General features: G+C 49.4%; 1 protein-coding gene across 1 annotated transcript in view; it reads right to left on the bottom strand.

Moving 5' to 3' along the window:
• Pard6g (par-6 family cell polarity regulator gamma) overlaps positions 1 to 20,575 on the bottom strand; it is a 65,336-nt gene extending 44,761 nt beyond the window's left edge. The window contains exon 1 of the mRNA XM_005356298.2: positions 20,428 to 20,575. Within this exon, the coding sequence (XP_005356355.1) occupies positions 20,428 to 20,499 (72 nt within the window). The 5' untranslated portion in view covers positions 20,500 to 20,575. The remainder of the gene's footprint in view (positions 1 to 20,427) is intronic.
• Between the last annotated feature and the right edge of the window lie 25 nt (positions 20,576 to 20,600).

The following is a 20,600-nucleotide window of genomic DNA, read 5'->3' as shown; positions in this document are numbered from 1 at the left end:
ATTATTCTGTCTGTGTATGCCTGCAGGCCAGAAGAGGGCACCAGACCCCATTACAGATGGTTGTGAGCCACCATGTGGTTGCTGGAATTGAACTCAGGACCTTTGGAAGAGCAGGCAATGCTCTTAACCGCTGAGCCATCTCTCCAGCCCAATTTAGAAGATTTTAATACCTAGCACCCAGGAGCTCCAGGTAAAAGTAAAATAGAGGCTGTGAAGTGGTAAGTGCTAACAGGTGATAATCCTCCTGACAAGTTCTGAACTAGAAAGACTAATAGATTTGCGGACTCTAAATTATGGTAGAATGAATTCCAAGGCTAATTTAGTAAAATGTCCTTAGACTCCAAAAAATTCAAAATACAAAGATAATTTTCACTTAAACAACTACTTTAAAAATATACCTCAAATAAGGCCAGTCTCAGTAAAGCATTGTCTTCTCTGGCCTTACTAACAGATCTTGCATGCTAATAGAATCTGAGGGAGGATGGAAGACAAAACAAAGATACTCCCAGGAAAAGCAAACTTGAGCAAAGGGAAGAAACTAATCAGTGTGCACATGTGTAGAGTACCTGCCTATAGAAATCTGCAACAAACTACCATTTAAGAGTCACACAAGCTAAAGTAGAAATGTTAGGTGAAGTAGTGGATAAGAACAAGGGGGGGGGGAGGTGGCTAGAGAGACAGATCAGTTGGTAAAGCTTGTGCCATGCAAGAATAAATGTTGGCAGTAGTTTCTGTCCTGCCCAGTCCCATAGCCGTTCAGTCCCAAAGAAACACACAGAGATCTACATTAATTATAAACTGGTTGGTTCGTTAGCTCAGGCTTTACTAACTCTTATATCTTACATTAGCCCATAATTCTGTTTGTGTTAGCCGTGTGGCTTGGTACCTTGTGTCAGTGAGGCAGTTTCACCTTGCTTTCTCTGTATCTGGGTGACGACTTCAGATTGAGCCTTTCCTCTTCCCAGAATTCTCCTGTTCTGGTTGTTCCTCCTACTATTCTTCCTGCCTGGCTACTACTGGCCAATCAGTATTTTATTAAACCATTACAAGTGACAAACCTTTACAGGGTACAAGAAAGACCATTGTCCCACAGCAAATAAAGACTTGAGTTTAAGCTCAGCATCCTTGTAAAGAAGCCAAGTAGCTGGAAACCGCTTGTAACAGCAAAACTGGGGACAGAGACAAGGGGATTCCTGTGGCTCCCTGTCTAGGCAGTCTAGTCTAATTGATGCCAAGCTGATGAGAAGCTTTATCTTGAAGGAGGAGGAGGAGGAGGAAGAGGAGGAGGAGGAGGGAAATGGGAGGCTGGGAGGAGGTGGAAACTTGTTTTTTTTTCCCCTTTTCTCAATATAAAAAAAGTAAAAAAAAATTGAAAATGTCTGTGTGTCAGAGATACTATCAAGAAAGTGGAAAGGTTATCTACAGAATGGAAAAATATGTGCAAATTAGACACCTGATTAGGAAATCCTATCAAGATTATATAAAGAATATATAATATTCTTTAAAATCTCAACAGGCTGCCAGGCATGTTGGCACATGCACACAGTGGGGCAGTGCATGGCAGACAGACCTCTGTGACTTTGAAGCCAGCCTGGTCTACATAGAGAGCTCCAGGCAAGGGCTACATCAAGACCCAATCTCAAACAAAACAAGACAACATAACTCAACACCCAAAAGACGATTCACCCCAGCAAAAAATGGTCAACAAACTGGAATGGGAGTTTCTTCAAAGAAGATCTACAGATGGCCAATTACCACATGACCAGATGGTGCTCAGCATTGCTAGTCACCAGGGAAATGTGGATCAAAAGCACGGGGCATCTATCTCAAACACAAGAAAGAGTCCTCTGGAGTGCACGCTACTGTCCTATCGTCAACACCCTCTTAATGGCTGCACTTATTGTCACTTTATTAATAAGATCCAACTTTGAAAAAGAGTATAATGAGTCACACCTACGGGTTACATGGGTGTCCTCCAAACATCTACACGGACTTGCAAGGAGTCTGGTGAGAGATCCTTCACTGGGGGCATCCCCTCAGGAGAGACTATAGGACCCCAGATGTTTATTTTTGCTTTCTGGCTCATGAGGTAAGTGGTTTACTATGCCATCTGCTCCTTTCGTTACCTGCTGCTCCACTACAGGCTCAGAACATGATTTGGATCAGAACTTCTAGAATAACAAGCCAAAATAACCCTTTTTCTTTATAAGTGGTTTGCCTTAGATAGTTTATGGTAGTAATGGAATCTAACTAATAAGTTACCATTTCAAAACCATTTCGATGACTACAGTACTAAAAGGGTAAAGCATACTAGTATGTACGTGGGGGGAATATGAAGCCTCGTGCATTTTTGCTAGTATTTCAATGGTCGGCAAACAGTTTGGCAGTTCTGTAAAGGGTTAAACAGAGCTGCCCCTTGAATGACCATTTCCTCCTAGGTCTATACTCAAAGAGACAAGTACATACGCCTGTGCAAAAAGTTGTAAATAAATGTTTACAAGAGCACTGCTTTGAAAATGAATACAACACAAGAGTCCATCAAGTGACCAACAGGGCATACAGCGTAGGATATATGCTCTGGAGGATTCTGAAAATGTTATCCTAAGATGGGAAAAAAGACCCGAACAGTCACTTATTGTATATTCTGCTTACACATTATAACCAGAAAAGGCAAATCAGTAGAGACAGAAAGTGTAATATGGAAATGATTCTACGGGCTGAAGGGAAGAAAGAACCAAGAGTGGTGTTCGTGGGCACGGTCACAGGGGTTCTGTCTGGGTGAAGTCAATGTTCTAAAATTAGATAGTGGTAATGACTGTACAGCTCGGAGACTATTAAAAACCACTGAATCTTTACAATTTATAGGTGCGAACTTCATATTAATTACAGTGTCTACAGCTGTTATTTAAAAGAGCTCACCTTAAAGATTATGTTTGTAAGACAGCCTATTGGAAAGGCTCATAGGCGGCTCTGATTAGAAACGCGGAACTCTGCAGGGAGGCACTGGACGGGTGCTACACAAGGAGGCTCTGGTTCTGTCCAGGAAACGGGAAGCCCCATAAGACTGGGGTCGAGCACTCGTCAGCGCACAATTAAGAGAACACGTACAGTTAGGAGATCAGGGAAGGCCAGGCCCTGTGACTTCTGGGCCTTTGGAAGGAGGTATGGCTGTGAGGCCTGGGCCAGCAGAGCTGGCAAGGCCAGCTTTTCCAGTCTGAATGGGTCCTAGGGTGTTGAATAGAAAGGAGGTCGGAGGACAGGTGTTGGGAACAGGGTGGAACTTGCCTTTTCCCTCACACTGCCTCCACCCTGACCCCGAACTGCACAACTTCCTCTGCTCTTCTCTACTTAGACTAATGTGCAGAAATGGAGTTCCTGGAGCCACAGGGCTCTGTCGTTCACATCTATTTTCACTACTTAACATATATCCCAGGGGTAAGTCAGCATCATCGCCATGTACATATAGGTGTCTTAGGGTCAGCAGGGTTCGATCCAAGTCTGCTCAGCTGTCTTTACGGCCTGAATTAAACTGTAAGTTGCTCACTTCTCAGAAGGCTACCTTGCAAGCCCTTCCACCTACGGCTCAGAGAGCATGAGAGACTGGGCCCAAGGCCACAAAGTGATTGATTCCAGGCTGACTGGAAACGGGATCCTTAATTCTTGACTCTTATTTTTGTTCTTTCTCAAGCATAAACTGTGGTCACTGGTAGCCAAGAGCCCACGTATTTCTCTTATTACAGAAAACATAGGTTTAGAAAACAATCTAAAAATAGCCCCTTAAGGTTCAGGAGTTGAAGGCTTGGCTGCCAGTTGGTGAGGCTGGGATATAACCAATCATGGCGCCTGATTAGGGGAAACAGACCGTCAGGAGCACCTCTGTAGGTTTATCTGTCCTGCTGTCCCCTCTTTCTGTGGCTCTGCTTCCTAGCTGCCACAAAGTGAGCAACTCTGCCCTGTCCCATCCTTCTGCCGTGACACTCTGCCCTGCCACAGGTTCAGGGCTGGCCAAGCATGGACTGAATCCTCTCAAACCAGGAGCCAAAATAAACGGCTTCTTTTTGAAAAAAAAAAAATTGTTTTTCAAGTATTTTAACGCCGTGATATAAAGTAGCTAAGACAGACTTCATATCAAATTCATGTGGATACTATTTTCACTGAAAAACATCTTGCTGAGGGGGCTGGAGAGATGGCTCAGAGCCTAAGAGCATGTACTGTTCTTCCAGAGGACCTGAGTTCATCTGGCAGCCTGTAACCATCTGTAACTCCAGGGGGACTCAATGCCGCTGGCCTCTGCAGGCACCTGTACGGACATGCACACGTTTAAAAAGAATAATAATAATAAACAAAAACAAAACAAAAGAACAAAAAAACCCCACTTCTTACTAAATCAAGTGCACCTTTGGCTGGATGCCATTCTTGGTGATGTGCATGCCCATTTTGGCGCCTATGGTATGCTGGCTGGCTACTGCCCTCAAGCTGAGCCCTGACTGTGCCTTCCTTGCTGTGTTCAGAGGAATGAAAACTGGCAACAGTGCTGTCCTCACATGCTGCTGTCTCTTGATAGATGGAGGCGGCTTAGGTCTGAACCACTGGGTCCTGAAGAATCCCAGGAGGAAGAATTTCTACCAAGTCTGCCATTTGGTTGTCCTGTTCTGAACAGTTGTTCAGGGAGAGGACACATACACAGTCCCTCTGCTCTCTGGCTATCACAGAGATGTTTCCTCTCCTTTAGAGAGGCACACAAGGAAAACTCAAGCAGTGGAAGGACTTTTGCTTGGTCCCCCGCTCTCTACTGGAATCTGGATTGTCTAGGAGATCACCTCCCTTTTCAAGTTGGTTTTCACAAAAAGGCAGAATAAAAGTAAAAAAAGGCACAAATTTCTGACTGGCTTTCTGTCATCCTTTGTCATTCATTTACTCAGAATATTTGGCATCTGAAAAATGTTCTTTCCCTTTCTGCACTCGTTAAGTCCCTGCTTGTCTCCGAACTGGTCGTAGAAGTGGACCACACGTGTGACAAGCACAGGAATTTTGGGCAAACCAGTTTTATTCAGGATACCTCCTGAAGGACATTCTAACGTCTGCTGCACCCAGGCACGTCCTGGAAGTCACGGGACTCATATGTGCCTGAGCCTAGGCTGTCCCTGCTGGCTCTCAAGGGTCCCACAGAGATGTATAACCTGCTGGAGATATCACCAGCCATACGGAAATGCCCAGTGGGTATGGCCAAAATGTCTCTTCCAGGTGTGTCTAACAAGCATGCTTCTTTAAAATGAAGATCACAAAGTTTGTGGTTTGCGTTTCTTTATGGTTTAAGTAGGGATACAACCATATAATTCTAAACTTAAAAGGGATTCAGGACTCCCTGATCGTATGTCCTCTTCCCCAAACAACCAATGATTCCAGCTCCAATGTGGTTGTGAGAAGATTTTACGCAAGGAAGGATAAACGTGTGAACTTTACGTCCTCCCTTTCTTCTCCTTCCCTTCGACAGGGTCTAGCTACACAGCCCTGGCTGATCTTGAATTTGTGATCTTGCCCCCACCTCTGGAATCCTGGCCTTAAGGCAGGTGCTATCTCCCCAAGGCTTCTTTTCTAAACACTAGTAGCAAACTACCCGCCCACAAGGTTCTACTCCACACTCTTCTCACTCAATTGCTCTACGTTAAAAATGCTTCTTTGCCTGGTGTTCCCACAGGACAAGACATCTTCTCCGCCACACTGACTGGTGAAGGCTTGGTAAAGTCCAGGAATCAGTGAACAGTCTATACCAGCCAGAACTGGCTCAGAAACCAGTTCGCCTCCCAAACCCACGCAGGCACAAATGTTAAAAAAAATGTAATCTCCACTAGAAAGTAGCAGGAACTCCCCTAACTCTCCAGCGAAGAGAAGCACAGAGCAGATGCACAAGAGTTTAATGAATCAAGTCTGCTAACGAGCTTGAAGCCAGAGTCTATAAGCCTGGAAGCTGCCACTGGCCCAGGAGGTCATACAGCAAGATGGGAACAGGCCCACGTTTCTCACAGGCAGTGGGTTCCGCTAGCCCTGCTGGGTGCACATATATCCCCAAATCCTCTACCCTTCTGAAGCCACATGCCAGCCAAAATGCTGGGGAAAAAGGAGGCAACATTTCAAAGAATAACTGTAAATTCAAGAATGGGAAACAGAGCCAAGTGCCTACAGCTGTGCCTCTGAGCCGCCTGGAGGGACCGGGTTCTTACCTGAAGAAAAAAAGGCTTTGTTTCCAAAAATTACCCAAGAAGGAAACAGAGTGAATCACTGTGGCATTCTCATGTGCTTTTGGCTAACCTGAGTGGTGGCCCCAGGTTACCCTGAACTATGGGCTGTGTCATACGCATGCTGCAGGCAGGACTCTTCTGGGAACCCTGAGGCTTCCTTCCACCACAGCCCCGACTTCCTGACCAGACAGGAGGCAGAGAGCACCTGAGGATGCTTCATTAGAGGGCAGAGCGGGAACCACCGAGCCATCGGGGCTGAGGGAGGGCCAGGGCCGTCACAGGATGTCCTCTGGCGGACACACCTTTCTTTATTTGAACCCCTTCAAACTTTAAGCAGGAGCTTATTCACTGGACCAGTTTCTTTTCGTGTTATGCTTCAGGGTCCTAAAGGAAAAATATGGTCTCCATTTTAACCACAACGGGACTTAGTAGTCAGTAGCAGCCAAAAACATTTACTGACTGAGCAAACAAGGAAGGATGCAAGGCATAGCCCTACTTTCATTCACCCAGTGAATACTCTCAGGGTACCTTTGTGCCCAGATGCCATCCCACACACTTAGAACATGAAAGGACCCAGAGAGGAAATGACAGCCCTCAGGAAACCCTACAGAAGGTGGGCAGCGTGGAGAAGAAAATAGCCAACTCTGTGTGAGTCAGGAGCCAGTAAGGATCACGGGAAAAATAGAAGTAGGGGAACTCTACGATCTTGGAGGCCACAAGTGATGGCCATAGTGTCCTTCAGTCCCCTAAAGCTGCTTCTGCCAGGGATGGCTCAGACTTCTAGTCTCTCAGAGCTGCTTCTCTAGGACCCGTGGCCTGCTCTTCAGTCCTGATTTTCTAGTAGCTTTGGCTTTGGCCTCAGCAGACTGTACCTGTGAACCATGGCTCTACCGGTGTCTCCCTCCTGGGTCAGGGTGTTGCTCACAATGTCCAGATTGCCCAACATATCTGAAGTGCTACCTGCTTGTAGACACCCTCTCTGGGTCCCTGTAGCCTGAAGTGCTGCTTTCTCCACCCGCCCTCCCCCCTCAGACCTCTGAGAATCCTAGATAGGTCCTCTCTACCTGAAATTATTCTCCGCATATCTGTTCCCAGCATGGGCAGGAGGGACATCAACCTAGCTGGAATGGCACTTGGGGACCTGTATCCCCAACAAAGCACCAGAGGAACTAGATGCCAGGTGTGGGGTAGGAAGGAGGGCACTACAGCAGGCAAGTGTTGGGATGCATATCTGTGACACAGGCCTGGAAGGAAAGGGCCTCTTTCCTCTCCAGCATTCAGTACCCAAAACCTAAACTCTATCTAGATCCAACCTCCTAGGTCCAAGGACTTCAAGCAGCCCACAGAGAACCTCCCAGTGGACCAGGACCTCTCAGAGGCACAAAGGAATGCAAAGTAATTGAGAGAGGGAAGAGGGCCTGGAGGGGCCACGTAGTTAAGATTCTTCCACCAACTCTGGACCCCGGGGGAAGCACCAGGCCTCAGGGAGACTCCATCCGACTCTAGAGGTTCATGTGGTTCTCACTCTGATCTCAGCCAAGGCCAGAGCAGAGGCCTGACTCACTATCGTGAACTATAAGGTTTACTGTGAATGAAAAGCTCCCCCATCTTTCTAAACAAGAAAAACCCTATAAACTAAACAAAATCTGTCCTACAACACTGGAAGCTGTTCCTGCCCCAACCGTACAAGGCCTGGCCCTGCAAGGACCCACCCTGTAAGGCCGAGCTGGGCAAGGCCCTCCCTGCTCTACAACTCCCTTTCCTTCAGGCCAGTCCTGGCGAGACCCACCCTTGTAGGCCCTGCCTGGCACAGGTACTCTCCTATAGGCTCTGCAAACAAGGACAATCTCATGTAACCAGGAGCATCTCAAAATCCCCACAAATAACTCACCAAAATATTTACAGCAATGAAAAATGGAACCAGTAGATGAACCAACTTCCAAGAGACCAAAGCAGCCCTATCCACAGACAGAAATGCCAGATGAAACCAAATGCAAAGGATATTTTAAATGGGTTTAAGAATTCAGGGACGTCGTTACAGTATGTGAGAAAAAGAGAACTTGGTGCTGAATGGACCCTGTGACTCTGATTAGGTAAAAGGTAATTTGGACACAAAACAACAAAGGATCAAAGCCTGGCCTAAGTGGCCTAAGTATCTCTGAGAGAAATCCAGAGGGAAGCTGGCCCGCTGGTCCCAGGCATGGTTTTAGGATGCACTGACCCCTGCTCCTGGGGGCGATGCTGAGCAAGCAGAAACAGCACCCAGAACCACGGGAACAATGCGGCTGTGGAAGAGTCAAAACTAAGGCACGTTTTTCTTTTCCATCCTTTATTTCTGAGACATGATGTCACGTATCCCAGGCTGGCCTTGGATTTGCTGTGTAGCCAACGATGACCTTGAGTATTTAATCCTCCTGCCTCCGCTTCCCAATGCTGGGACTGTAGGCCTGTATTGCCATGCCTGGTCCGGGTGGTGCTGAGAGTCATGCAACCGCTGCGTCACCTCAGCTACATCCCTGGCCCTCGGCTGATCTTTCAAGCCTGACAACCAGGGCAGTCAACAGCCAGCCACAGTTAGAGTTCATGTCCCAGTGTTTGTTCATTCAAGGAAATTTCATATAATGCCTACTACGCCTGGCCCTGGGCTGGGGCGAGTCTACGGTGCCGAGCATACCTGCCTTCATGTGGCTGAAGGTTTGCTGACCTGCAGGATGTCAATCAGCAATCACACGTGCACCACATAATTACACACCAAGAAGCGCCGGGGAAGTGACTGGGAGCCCAGGCCTTCATTTAAACTGGGTGTGTAAAGCAAGTAAACCATCAGGTAAGGAGACTGGGGAACGGGCAGTGCGGGCCAGACACAGAGGACCCTGCCCTGCGCTAGGTGCTGTAGGGAAAGGACAGGAAGACAGCATCAGCACAGGCCGAGGTCCTCTGGAGGTCTCTGATGTTCCCACTGTTTATGGAGATGGGTCCCAGCATCACAACAACCTCACTCCAGAGGACGGAGTCAGGCAGGGCCAGTGATGGCTCAGAGACTTGCCTTGGACTGGTAGAGACATGGATGGAACAGGATTTGTGAAGGAGAAAGAACCCAGATCATATATTCCAACTGAAGAGGGATGGGATGAGACAGACGGATGGGTGGATGGATAGATAGACAGACAGACAGACAGACAGACAGACACTAGGGAGATAATAGATGATGTTCTGGAAGACATACTGGGACGTACCTTAAAATTGGGCCATATGTCTGTGAGTCAGGCAGGGTGGTGCTTGGTCCTTTCCTGTATCCTGCCCTCCCTCTGCCATCCAGGGCGATGATGGCACAACTGTCACACCTGCATTACTGCCTGGACCAGCACCACAGGGTGCACTAGACTGCCCAGGGTGACTTCGGGGCCAAGAACCCTCACTGGCTTGGGGACTCCATCCGGGAGGTCATGCACCTCTGAGGAAAGGGCCTGTACCCTGGTTCACACAGGTACTCTCCACTGGGGCTAATGCAGGCAGGACTGGGACCAGAGGCCAGAGACAAACAAGCATGACACAGACGACAAAGTCACTGCCAGGCAGCCTCTGTGTACTCCTCAATCTTCAGAGCAAGCCTACTCAGAGAGGTATCGCTGCCCCATTTTACAGGCCAGGAGAGCAAGAGCTAGAGCAGCGGTTCCCAACCTGTGGGTCACAGGGGTCACATATCAGATATTTACATTATGATTCATAACAGTAGCAGAATCACAGTTATGAAATAGCAACAAAATAATTTTATGGTTGGGGGCCATTACAACATGAAGAACTGTACTATAGGGTCTCAGCATTAGGAAGGCTGAAAACCACTCATCTAGATAGATTCACTGACCTGCTCAGTCACAAGGCTAGTAATGAAGGAGCTGAGACCAAATTACAGGAGAGGTTGAGATAATTCTAATGGGACAGCCAGAGACAAGAAAGAGTAGAGGAGGGAGGTCTGAAGCAATGGACGGGCGTGGGCAAGAGGGGCTTGCGAGAAGAAGGAGGTTGCTTAGGACCTGGGCAAACACAGCCTCTAGGTAGGTGGAGTGCGAATGTCTCCACCTCCACGGGACTTTCCTGACCTGTAAACCCACGGTGAGAACCCTGGCTCTGGGGGAAACAGTCTGACCTGTGCTTGAGAAATGTGGAAGAGTCAGGCAGTTTGCAGGCTGGGCGCTGCACAAGTGATGCGGGCTGGCCCTGGTGACTCATGACACAGGTTCAGACAATAGAGTCAAGTTGGAAAGCACCAGACTCAAGAACACAGCAGCTCCCGGCTCTCTTCCCTGCACTGGCTTCCTAACCCTGGGAAGTCTCCTGCATGACTCCCTGGTAAGCAGGAATGGAACGCTGCTCTTGAGGGGCTCAGTGAGAATCTGAGGAGAAGGCTTGTTCTGTGCTCACAGTGTGGCAGGAGAGCAGGGTTCCGGGAGCAGCGTAAACTCTGCAGGCCTGAGAAGGTGTACAGCATCTCAAGGCTCTCACGGGCTGTCACTCAGCCTGCCTCATGAACCAGCCTGCAGACTTCGGCAGCATTTAGGTCAGAGCGTTTGGGGATGCTCTTCATCAGCTTAGCTGGGCAATTGCTCTTCATCAACTTAGCTGCACCTCCCACCTTCTGAGGGGGAGTCTGGCTTATTAGGCCCATCCCTTCCACGGCTCTAAAGTGGCTATTCTTCCCGGTTATCTTTCAAAAACAAACAACTTTTTTGTTTTGTTTTGGGATAATACCATGAGAGACCAGAGTTTGAAGCTTTGGGTAGGTGCTGGCCTTTCCACCCAGCTACGTCATTCAATGGGCCTCTGCTAAGTCAGGGTCTGGAGGGCCCTGTAGTAGTCCCTGTAGAGCCTGCCATGGTACCGCTGAAGGAAATGGGTGAGCTCCAAGTCTGTGCTCCTGCATCCGCCAGGCACACTGCACACAGGGCTGAAGCGCCCATGCTGTGCTAACAGGCAGGATCAAAGGTTCAGGCTGCTGAGGAGAGGGGACCTCACAGGATACAGGAGGCCATTTAGGAAGCAGCCCAGCCCTGAACACATGTCCGGGAGGCAGCAGGGAGGGAGGTGGGTGGATACTGACCTCAACAGGCAGGTGTTGTGTGTTTCCCAGGAAGTGGACTCATGGACCATGGAACTAGATGGTTTAGGATGATGTTGCAACTCAAATTCTGGACTTGAACACACATGGCTTAATGGTTTTGTCATGAGTTCATGTCCTTGCTGAGCCTCGGGGTCCTCATTGTCACAGTGGAAAAAGAGTAGTCTGTAAGGTGTTTTAAGTATCACCAGAACCCTGTATGCCAAGTGCCCAGAATGAGGCCTGGCATAGATGGTACCGAAGGCTATAACCACCAGACTCATTCAAGCTGGAGTAGCTGACACCATACCTAGACTTTGCACATGTATGTGTCTATGTGACAGCTTCTCCCACAGACTTGATTGTGTTCCTTGAGCAGATTGAGATATCCACTAAGCACTGGATATTAACCTTGGACCAGACTGTTACTTCTGCCTTGGCTGAGAAAAACGCCTCTAAGTCCTTTGCAGCTCTATCTCTCCCATGACCAACAGGGTCGTAACCCTAGGGAACAGTGGCAGGTCAGGCAACTGCCCGCTCAGACTCAGTAGGGTTACCTTCCAGCAAATACTCCCATCTCCAACAAAAGATGTGTATCATTTTTAGATCAAACTGAGCATATGATGTGATTCCATACAGGATCCAACACTCAGTATCAACCTCAGGGAGAAACCATGTCTTCTCCCTCCTTTCTCATCTCTGTCAGTAATGGTGCCTACCAGCCTATGGTGTCATGAGCAGGTGCACCTCCTCTTCCTTGCAAGGGACCGACCATGCTGCAGGCAGATAGGTTTATTTCTCCCATAGCAACGCCCTGCTATTTCAGAACACTGAGTGAGGTCACACTGGCCATCTGGGGGTGGGGATAGCTAGTGGCTTAGGCCCTAGAGCCATGGAGAACAGGATATTAATATTACTTTCATTTCTGAATTCCTCTACAATAGCTGACCACCTAAAAACAATAGCACACGTGGCCCTCAAATTTCTCTTTCAGAATAGCTTTTCAGAGGGTCTTTCTATAGCATCACATATTCCTCTCAAAAAGCCACCTGAGGGGGGGTTTCTGGGCCTGCGCACCTCTGTCTCATCTATTCTGTCTGAGAAGCAGAGGCAGAAAAGGAGAGCTGAGATTATGGAATGTCAAATCTAGTTTTGACAAGCATAGTAATAGGACAAATTGAAACAAAACAAATATGTATTTACTCAGCAGCCAGGGCTCTGAGAGGAGCAGAGACATCCCATGGTGCGCTGATGTACTCCCAAGACATGGGACCTTATCACCCTCAAGGGTGTATGGATGATGTGCAGGAGACCTAGGCTCACCCCTGTAGTTAGGGTGGAGTACAGGGTATTGACTCTACAGGTCCCATGGTCTACCAAGCACGAGGCTGCTACAGTGTCTTCATCCCACACAAGCTACTTCCTTTTTCAAAGGGCGTTGGTCCAATCAATCTTCCCTATACACAAGGAATCAATACCTCAGAGATGACCTATGACCTGCTGTATGTGGTCCAGGCTAATTCTCATTCATCCCATGCCACATTCAGCCATAGCACCCAGCCAGCCACAGGGGTCTCTGAATGACCCGACTGCTGTAAACTAATGGGAAGCCAAGACATCCAGGGGCAGAAGTGACCATTCAGCCACAATGAGGCTTAACAGGAGCCTCTTGGCTCACATATTAGCAGCGCGCATCCAAAACTCTGTAAAAAATACAAACTTTTCTTGATTTATTTTGACTAGTCACAAACACCCAGTGAGATGTAGTTCAGTTCTCCAGAACTTCAGAACTGTGGTGTGTTAGACAAACACCTGAAAAGTGCAAAATTAGTGTGGCACACACAGCACCACCGTTTTATACATCTGGGGTGGTGGGGGGCAGGGGGCTAGCCCTAACCCATGTCACACTGCGTGGCATGGTCGTGATTTGTTGGAAGATCAGGGTAGCAGATAAGCTAAAAACTGGATGAAGGTGGTCCACACGGGAGGACCTGCACCCAGGGTGAGATGCTGTGTAGTGGGTACTTTCAAACATTATAGATTACTTAAATCAAGCTTTTCCCCTCAGCCTAGGACATCACTATATCCCACCCTACCAGTAGCACAGATACTGACTTTGGGGTATGGGCGGGACCCAACCTAACTTTCAGAGACAAAGGCTTAATAAAAAAAAAAGTCAGAAGGAAGTAGCCACAAGTGACTGCCAGCACACCCATTGCAGGAAGAAGCAAGGCTCCTCTCATCCCCAAAGGGTGGGCCTGACATACTGGGTGGATCTGTTATGGGCAAGTGTGTCAGGCTGAATTGGAGACCCAGTTCTACACAAATGGAAATCTGAAGGTATCAACAGCAAGAAAAACAAAATGGATTTTTAATTTCCCAAGTTTCTCTGCTTTGCTTAGCATCTCTTCTGTCCATCATACCAGCAAAATCTTCCCAGGCACAGGAGGGCTGCTTCTGGCAGAAGGCTCGCTCTCCAGAAGATAGATTTTCTAAAGTAGTCTCATGGGCCATTTCTGAAGCCATAGCTGTGAGGAAAACCTCTTTGCTTCACATCTGAATCCGTAAGCATCAATTGGATGTGTACAGTATGCAGAACTTCCCATCTGAATCGGTAAGCATCGACTGGATGTGTACAATAAGCAGAACTTCACAGGATACTGCTGAATTATAACAGAGCTGGAATTTGCCGGTCACTTTCTGGGCTGGTCTTCTAAAATGCTCACCTTGATGTGCCTGTGACGGAAGGGGGAAAGAACTCCAGAGAAGAAGACTAGAGCCCAGCATCCCAAGAGCTCCGAACTCAGGAGCTGGTGCAGAGAATCTTCACTGACGAGAAGAACAGATGAGGGTATTCCCGGAGGCCAGGCATGGTGACGAGACAGCTGGGCTGCTGACCCTGGCTTCACATAAATGTGAGGTTGGGGACTGGTGACACTCTAAATAATAGGATGAAGGACGCCCCCTTCCCACATGCCACCTTACCCAAATCTGCCCTTATCCGCTAATCATGGACATGGTATCTGCTCTCTTGCCTTTGTATCCCAGCATGGTCTCCATACCTGACGCACAGCAGCTGCCTGGTAAAAGAGCAAACCCCCTCCCAATCGGATGGATTGAGTGGCGGCAGGATCAGCATTTTATAGATAGCTACTGTGTAGAGGTTTCCCTTGAGGACATGAACCTTCTTCTACAGTGCAAGGAAAAGAAAACATCTTAAGATCAAAAGGCTCCCATTCCCAGCTGCTTCCATGAACTCTAGACCTGGAGACCAGGGGCCTCTGGTCCCATGTGGGAAATCAGAACACGGTGCCAGTACCCAGAGAGCTGTGCTAAATGGGGACCCTGGAATGTGGTGTCTGCATCTGGTCTGGATTTCATGACTTGACAGTCCCTAGGAAGAGTCATGAGCCTTTTCCCTTTTCCACTAGTGGTCGTAAGCTGGTATAGCACTGATTGGGTTTCAGAGCCTCTGTTAGACCCTAGGCAGGGCAAAGAAGCTCTCAGGGGTTCAAGGTCCCCTTGGGCATAGAGAGAGTGACAGGAGAAACCCCCCCCCCATTTTATGCATCATGATGGGGACTAATGAATTATTTCTTGCAACTTCAATGTATTTGGAACCATGCTGCACATATTTCACATGTGTTGGATATGTTAGATAAATGTTAAATGCCTCGGAACGGGCCCTTTGCACAGAGAGCAGAACCTCATGTGTGCCATGGTTTTTATCCCTAGTGTGTCCAGTACAGCCTTAGAGAAGGGCTTAGAAGTGTGCTGGGAAGAAGTTGAGGGGCTACAGAGGAATATAACACTGTCACCCTGGGTCCCAGATTTATGGCCCAAAAGAAGTGGGGAGCCAGTAAGCATGCGGCTTTGTCATATAAACATTCAGCTGGACACATCTGTCTGTGTGTTCTGCTGTTATCACTTCATGCTCCCTTAACGTTGCCCATAAGGTACCAGGAGACCCTTTTAAGTAAGGATGCACCTCCCCTATGCCAATCTAGACACACTTCATAGATGCTAGAGCTTCCAAGACACTGGAAGGTTCCATTTCCCAATTCTTGACACCCTTCCCTTCTCTAAACTTGGAAGAACCCCAGCTGGGTACCTGGACTGCCTCAGGTCCCGGGCAATGACATCACTCCTTAGGAAGATAAAGTAGCCCCCGGCCACACACCCAGAAGAGGTAGGAAACCTGGGCACAGTGACACCATCCATGCTCCCCAAACTAACATCCTACTTGGGTCCCTGTCAAGAGCTTCTTCTGAATGCAACTTCTCAATCCAAGTCCCAGAACCTGTTGAAACACATACGTGCAAATACAACAAACCAGAATCTCAAAAGGGTGTAGCTGACATACAGGTGAGTCAAACCGTGTCCAGGCAGTTCTCAACTGGCCCACAGGAGGCAAGTCCTCAGCCATCCAACACGGAGGCCTGGCCCAGGTTCCAACCCACCTGCTGTCTCATGCCAGATGGAAGGGTGGGTCCCTGCAGGGCCATGGCAGCCAACAAGCTCAGCCAGAGATAAGATCTTGGGGATCAGAGGATACATGCTGACAGAAAACACTGTGTGCCCAGCTGTCCACAGCAGAATTAGCCAGCCCGTACATGACCATCCAGGCCATCGAGGTGCTACTCACACACACACACCCTCCCAGGGCCCCAGGTTCTTGTCTGAGCTAGGCTTATACTAGGGAAAGGACACCAGCTCCACTCAGAACCTCAGGATCAGTCTCACCTGCTCTGGTGGGACGCTCTACAGACAAGCAGCTCCCAAAAGTCAACACAAAGAAAATGGAAAGAGGATACAGAATAAAACCAGGTGGCTAAAACAAGATGGACAGAGAGCACACTAGTGCATTTGAGTTTCCAGCTCACTGATATCTCAAGAAATATACAAATTAAAACAATAGGGTACTACCTCACTTACACAATCAAGAAGGGAGGAGAGAGTGCTCAGAGCTTCAAGGAGGGAGGAAGAAAAGGAAAGGGGGAGGAGAATGAATTGATGTCAAACAGCACATATAAAACAGCTGAACATTTACTTTTAAGAAGTTATTGCCTGTGTATGACGTGTGTATGTGAGAGTACGTGTGGTGTGCGTGCCACGGTGTGTGTGTGTGTGGAGGTCAGAGAACAACTCTGTGGAGTCGGTCCTCTGTTTCTGCCTTTACGTGGATCCTGAGGATCAAACTCGGGAGGTCAGGCTTGCTTGGCAATCTCGTCTGCCTAAACATTTACTAATTATGTATTCAAAGCTGTAAAAATGTACTCATCTTTCTCTCAAGTAATTCTGACTATGCAGAGTTCTGTGCTAATTTAATACATCCAACAACTTTCATTTGCCTGACATTTTATATTCTATATAAGCTTTATAGAAATACTTCAATATGGTTCATAGCACAGTTCAGTATGGGAAAAACAGGAAGACGCTCAGACAAGATATTGGTTAAATTAATTATAGTTTAGACATGAGATGTAATAATACTATGTAGTCATTTTTTTAAAAAAAAAGTCTTCTAAAAACAATAATGACACGAAGAAACATTTATAACATATTGGACGTAGACTGCATAACATCTCTTTGTGATCCTGATTCTAGAAGCCATAATGTGATATGTACACGCACGTGCCCATCAGAAGGCCAGGAGGTAACGTTTAAGAGGAGTTGGTTTGCGGTGAGAATTACCAGCCGTGTTCATCCCTCTCCCACCGTCAACTCTCTTTAGGGAGGCACGCACAAGACGGAAACCTCCAGTCCCAAGCAAAATACAGAGCGGGCATCGTGATTGGGGCCTTAAAATGAGTAGAGAAGGGTCAGAGGGAGCCTGGTTTGCTGTGGGAGGGAACCTTCAGAATGGCTCTGCAGAAGGGGGACAGTCTTAGCACAGGCTCTCGGGTGGGGAAACCGCAGACTCTTACTTAGGGGCACAGGACGAACCGCGTGTGAACTGACACGGTACAGTGTAGAAAAGAACCCGGAAGAATAAGACGTTTAATTTTGGAGTTGAGACACTGCTGGGGTGCGAGGGCCTGTCAGTCAAGCGGATGATACCAAGGAGATAAAGGCTTTACTGAGGACATGATGGAAACTGTATCCTCTGAGCCCCATCCCCACCCTGATGGCAGTGTCTTCCTTGCTATCCTTCACAGCAGCCTAGGCGTTCACCCGTCTTCCTACGGTCTGAAACACCCTTTCCTATGCATCTTCAGCCTCTCCCTTCTGGCTGCAGTCTCCTGAGAGGAGAGGTAAAAGTCAAAGTGGAGAGAGAAGGGCAGGCAGAAGCAGGAAGCTGGAAGCGCACAGGCTCGGGAGAGGAAGAGTTGAGGCGCTAGAATAAAAGTTTTAGAGACACATAAGGGGACAGAAAATAGGGGAAAACAACCAGGCCCGTAACCTGTGCCCTCTGCATACAGGGCATACAGGAACCGGCCAGGAGGCAGATGGCAGAGGGTCACAGTTTTGGGAGGATGTGTGGCAATTTTCAGGCCAGGCATCTGACAGCGCTATAAGGCCTTGACCTGTGGTGATGCTTACGACTGTGGGTGGTGCTGTGGCTTCCAACATGCCCCTCACGGTCCCTGCTTCGTTTCATCTCGGGAGGCGAGCGGCGCGGATGTAACACCCATGCTCCAGAGGAAATGACTGAGACAGGGAAATTAAATGACTTGCCCCAAACCCCCAAAAGGTAGAGAGGTGGCAAAACTTGGGTGCACTCAGCTCCGCGGGGGCCTGCCATTTCACCAAGCAGAACCATGGCACCGCAGTTACTACATTCGAGTTGCATGAAGTCCGCGCTGACACGAGGTCGTGCCTCCAGCATGGTGATCAAAGTCCTTCCCTGCAGACAGATGCCACAGGAACATATCAGCTACAAAGTGGGAGAAGCGTGGGGGAGTATGGGAGGAAGAGCCACATGGGACATTCTGGACAAGCAATGAGTATGTGGAATTGTGGGGTGGGGAGGGTGCAACGCCATCCCAGGGCTGTCTAGATCAGCTTGGGCCCTCCAAACTCTCCCAAGTTCAAACAAGCTGTAGCTTTGCCCTTTATTCCTCTCAGGGCAGCGTCTGAGCCCGAAGCCACGGGGGCATGGAGCGGCATTTCTCTACTACGCAGAGCTGGAGGAGGCGGCTGGGCTAACATTCCAGGAAATAAAGGCAGGTGGCCTCTCCTCCCCTAACAGCCTGCATGGACCACAGCCCAGAACTGCAGGATAAGGCCTGGTAGGGCATTTCCTCCAGATCTGTCCCACGGCCTCCTTTGGAGTTGGACAGTGTGCTGTGCCACGCACAGCTGCTGAGGGCAGCACCAGAACCGAGTGCTTAGCACTAATCAGTTCACACTCACTGGTCAGGAAGAATCCTGTCATGGGTGGCTCTGAACCTTCACTGTGCTGGCGGGCACACAAGTGTACATGCCCGTATGCACACACAAGCGAGCCCACAAAACCCTGGCAAGATCCCTTCTACTTACACAAGAGGTCAACATCACAGTAGGCTGGGCAAAGCGACCTTAGGTTTTGGTATTCTCCCCTGGCATCCGCCTGTGAATGTACGACCATCTCAAAAAAGTTTAAGGAAATGAAGTGGCTGCCATATTGAGTGCTGAAGAAATGGGCAATCGTTTCAACCTCCCACTGAACTGAGGGCCCTTACTTCCCAGCTCTATGAATTTGGGAGTTTGGGAACATTCCTGGGCATTAGAAGGGATGGGGTGTGGGGCAAGGGTCATGGAACAAGCATTTGGAAACAGGGTAGAGTCTCGTTATAAGTAAGAGTCCCCAAATGAGGAGACCCTGCAATTCATTACAATGGGTCTGCAACGATGCCCGATGCCCTGCTGTTGTTGTTGAGGGACTGCCCCTCCCCGCGCCTCTACTGGTACCCTGAAAACCTTACACTAAAGGACTCCTTGGGGCTGATCAGTAGTCTAATGATGTACCACTTCCCTGGAGACCAGGCGAATGGACCACAGGCCGAAGGCCCATAGGAAACATTGGCTGAAAACTCACCCTTGGTGACCTGGACCATTTCAGCAGCTCTGCCTTCTTCACACAGAGAACCACAGCAACTAGGCTACTTATCTCCGAGAGTCAGTAAAAGGCTCAAGGGACTTCTCCCATCCTACCCGGAGCAACAGCAGCTCCTTCTCCATCCCGCAGGGTCCACGCTGTAGACCCTCCCAGACTCAGGCGTCTGCAGTGAAGGAGCCGCCCCCGCAGAGGGGAGAAGCGCCAGATCCTATCAGCCAATTATCCAGACACAGGGCAACCCGCAAGTTCGGGCACGCTCTGCCTAGGCACAAGCAGCGGGAGGGGCCGGGACGCGCCCAGGGGGTCTGAGTCTGTGCTGGGGTCGCGCCCCAGAGGATTGCAGTCTGGTCTGGGGGTTCGCCCTGATGGGAATTTCTGAGTCCCGGTACCCTAGGGAACTGGGGGAATCTAAGCCGGGGGAGCATCTGGTAAAGATATCTGGTTAGGAAGAGTGCTCAGGGCTTGGTCGAGAAAGATTGGACCTGGGCCAGGTGTATGATCAAGGGGTCTCGGCCTGGGGGTAGAGGGCGCCTGGGGCTCCGGATCTGGTACCCAGCGCTAAACTGGGGGCTGGGCCAAGGCCCTGATTTGGGAGCCGATCGCCAGTCTGCTCCTCACAGCCCAACAGGCGGTGCAGCCAGGGCCCCCTTCCTGATTCTGTCCCCCAAAGACCCCTCCACGACCCGAAACCCAGCAGCCCCAGCTCCTAGATCGCCCCGGAAACACAGCCCTCCCCTCCAACGTGTGGCGCGCCCGGGTCATCTCTAGTTCGTGGAACAAAAGAGCAGCTCTCGTGGAGCGGGTTCAGAGCCTGCACTGACTGTCCCATGGCCCTCGGCCGCCGGGCTTTGTGTTCGCACAGGGAGCAGGGAGGACCGCCGGGGTCCCGGAGCACATCCCACGGACCCTGCGCAGAGGCATGCAGCGCCCAAGCTCCAAAGTTGTCCACGCCGGTCGCCTCCCACACCGCTCCAGTTTCCCTCCGTGGGGTGCCCCATTCATTTGCCAGGGGAACGGGTGCAGACCGCCACGGTGGGCCTCGGGCACTTTACCTTGCTCTTGACTTCCACTGCGCTGCAGTCGTAGAAGCGTAGGGTCTGAGACTTGTGAAAACTCCGGTTCATGATTTCGGTCCCACTCAGCCTCGCCTTCGCCCTCGCCCCTCAGGGGCCACAGAGAGAGTCTCGGCGGAGACGCCCCCGGCCGTCTGCCCGGGCCCGGCGCC

The sequence above is a fragment of the Microtus ochrogaster genome, chromosome 18, assembly GCF_000317375.1.
Source record: "Microtus ochrogaster isolate Prairie Vole_2 chromosome 18, MicOch1.0, whole genome shotgun sequence".
Classification (NCBI taxonomy): Eukaryota; Metazoa; Chordata; class Mammalia; order Rodentia; family Cricetidae; genus Microtus; species Microtus ochrogaster.
This window is presented reverse-complemented; position numbering and strand designations above follow the sequence as displayed.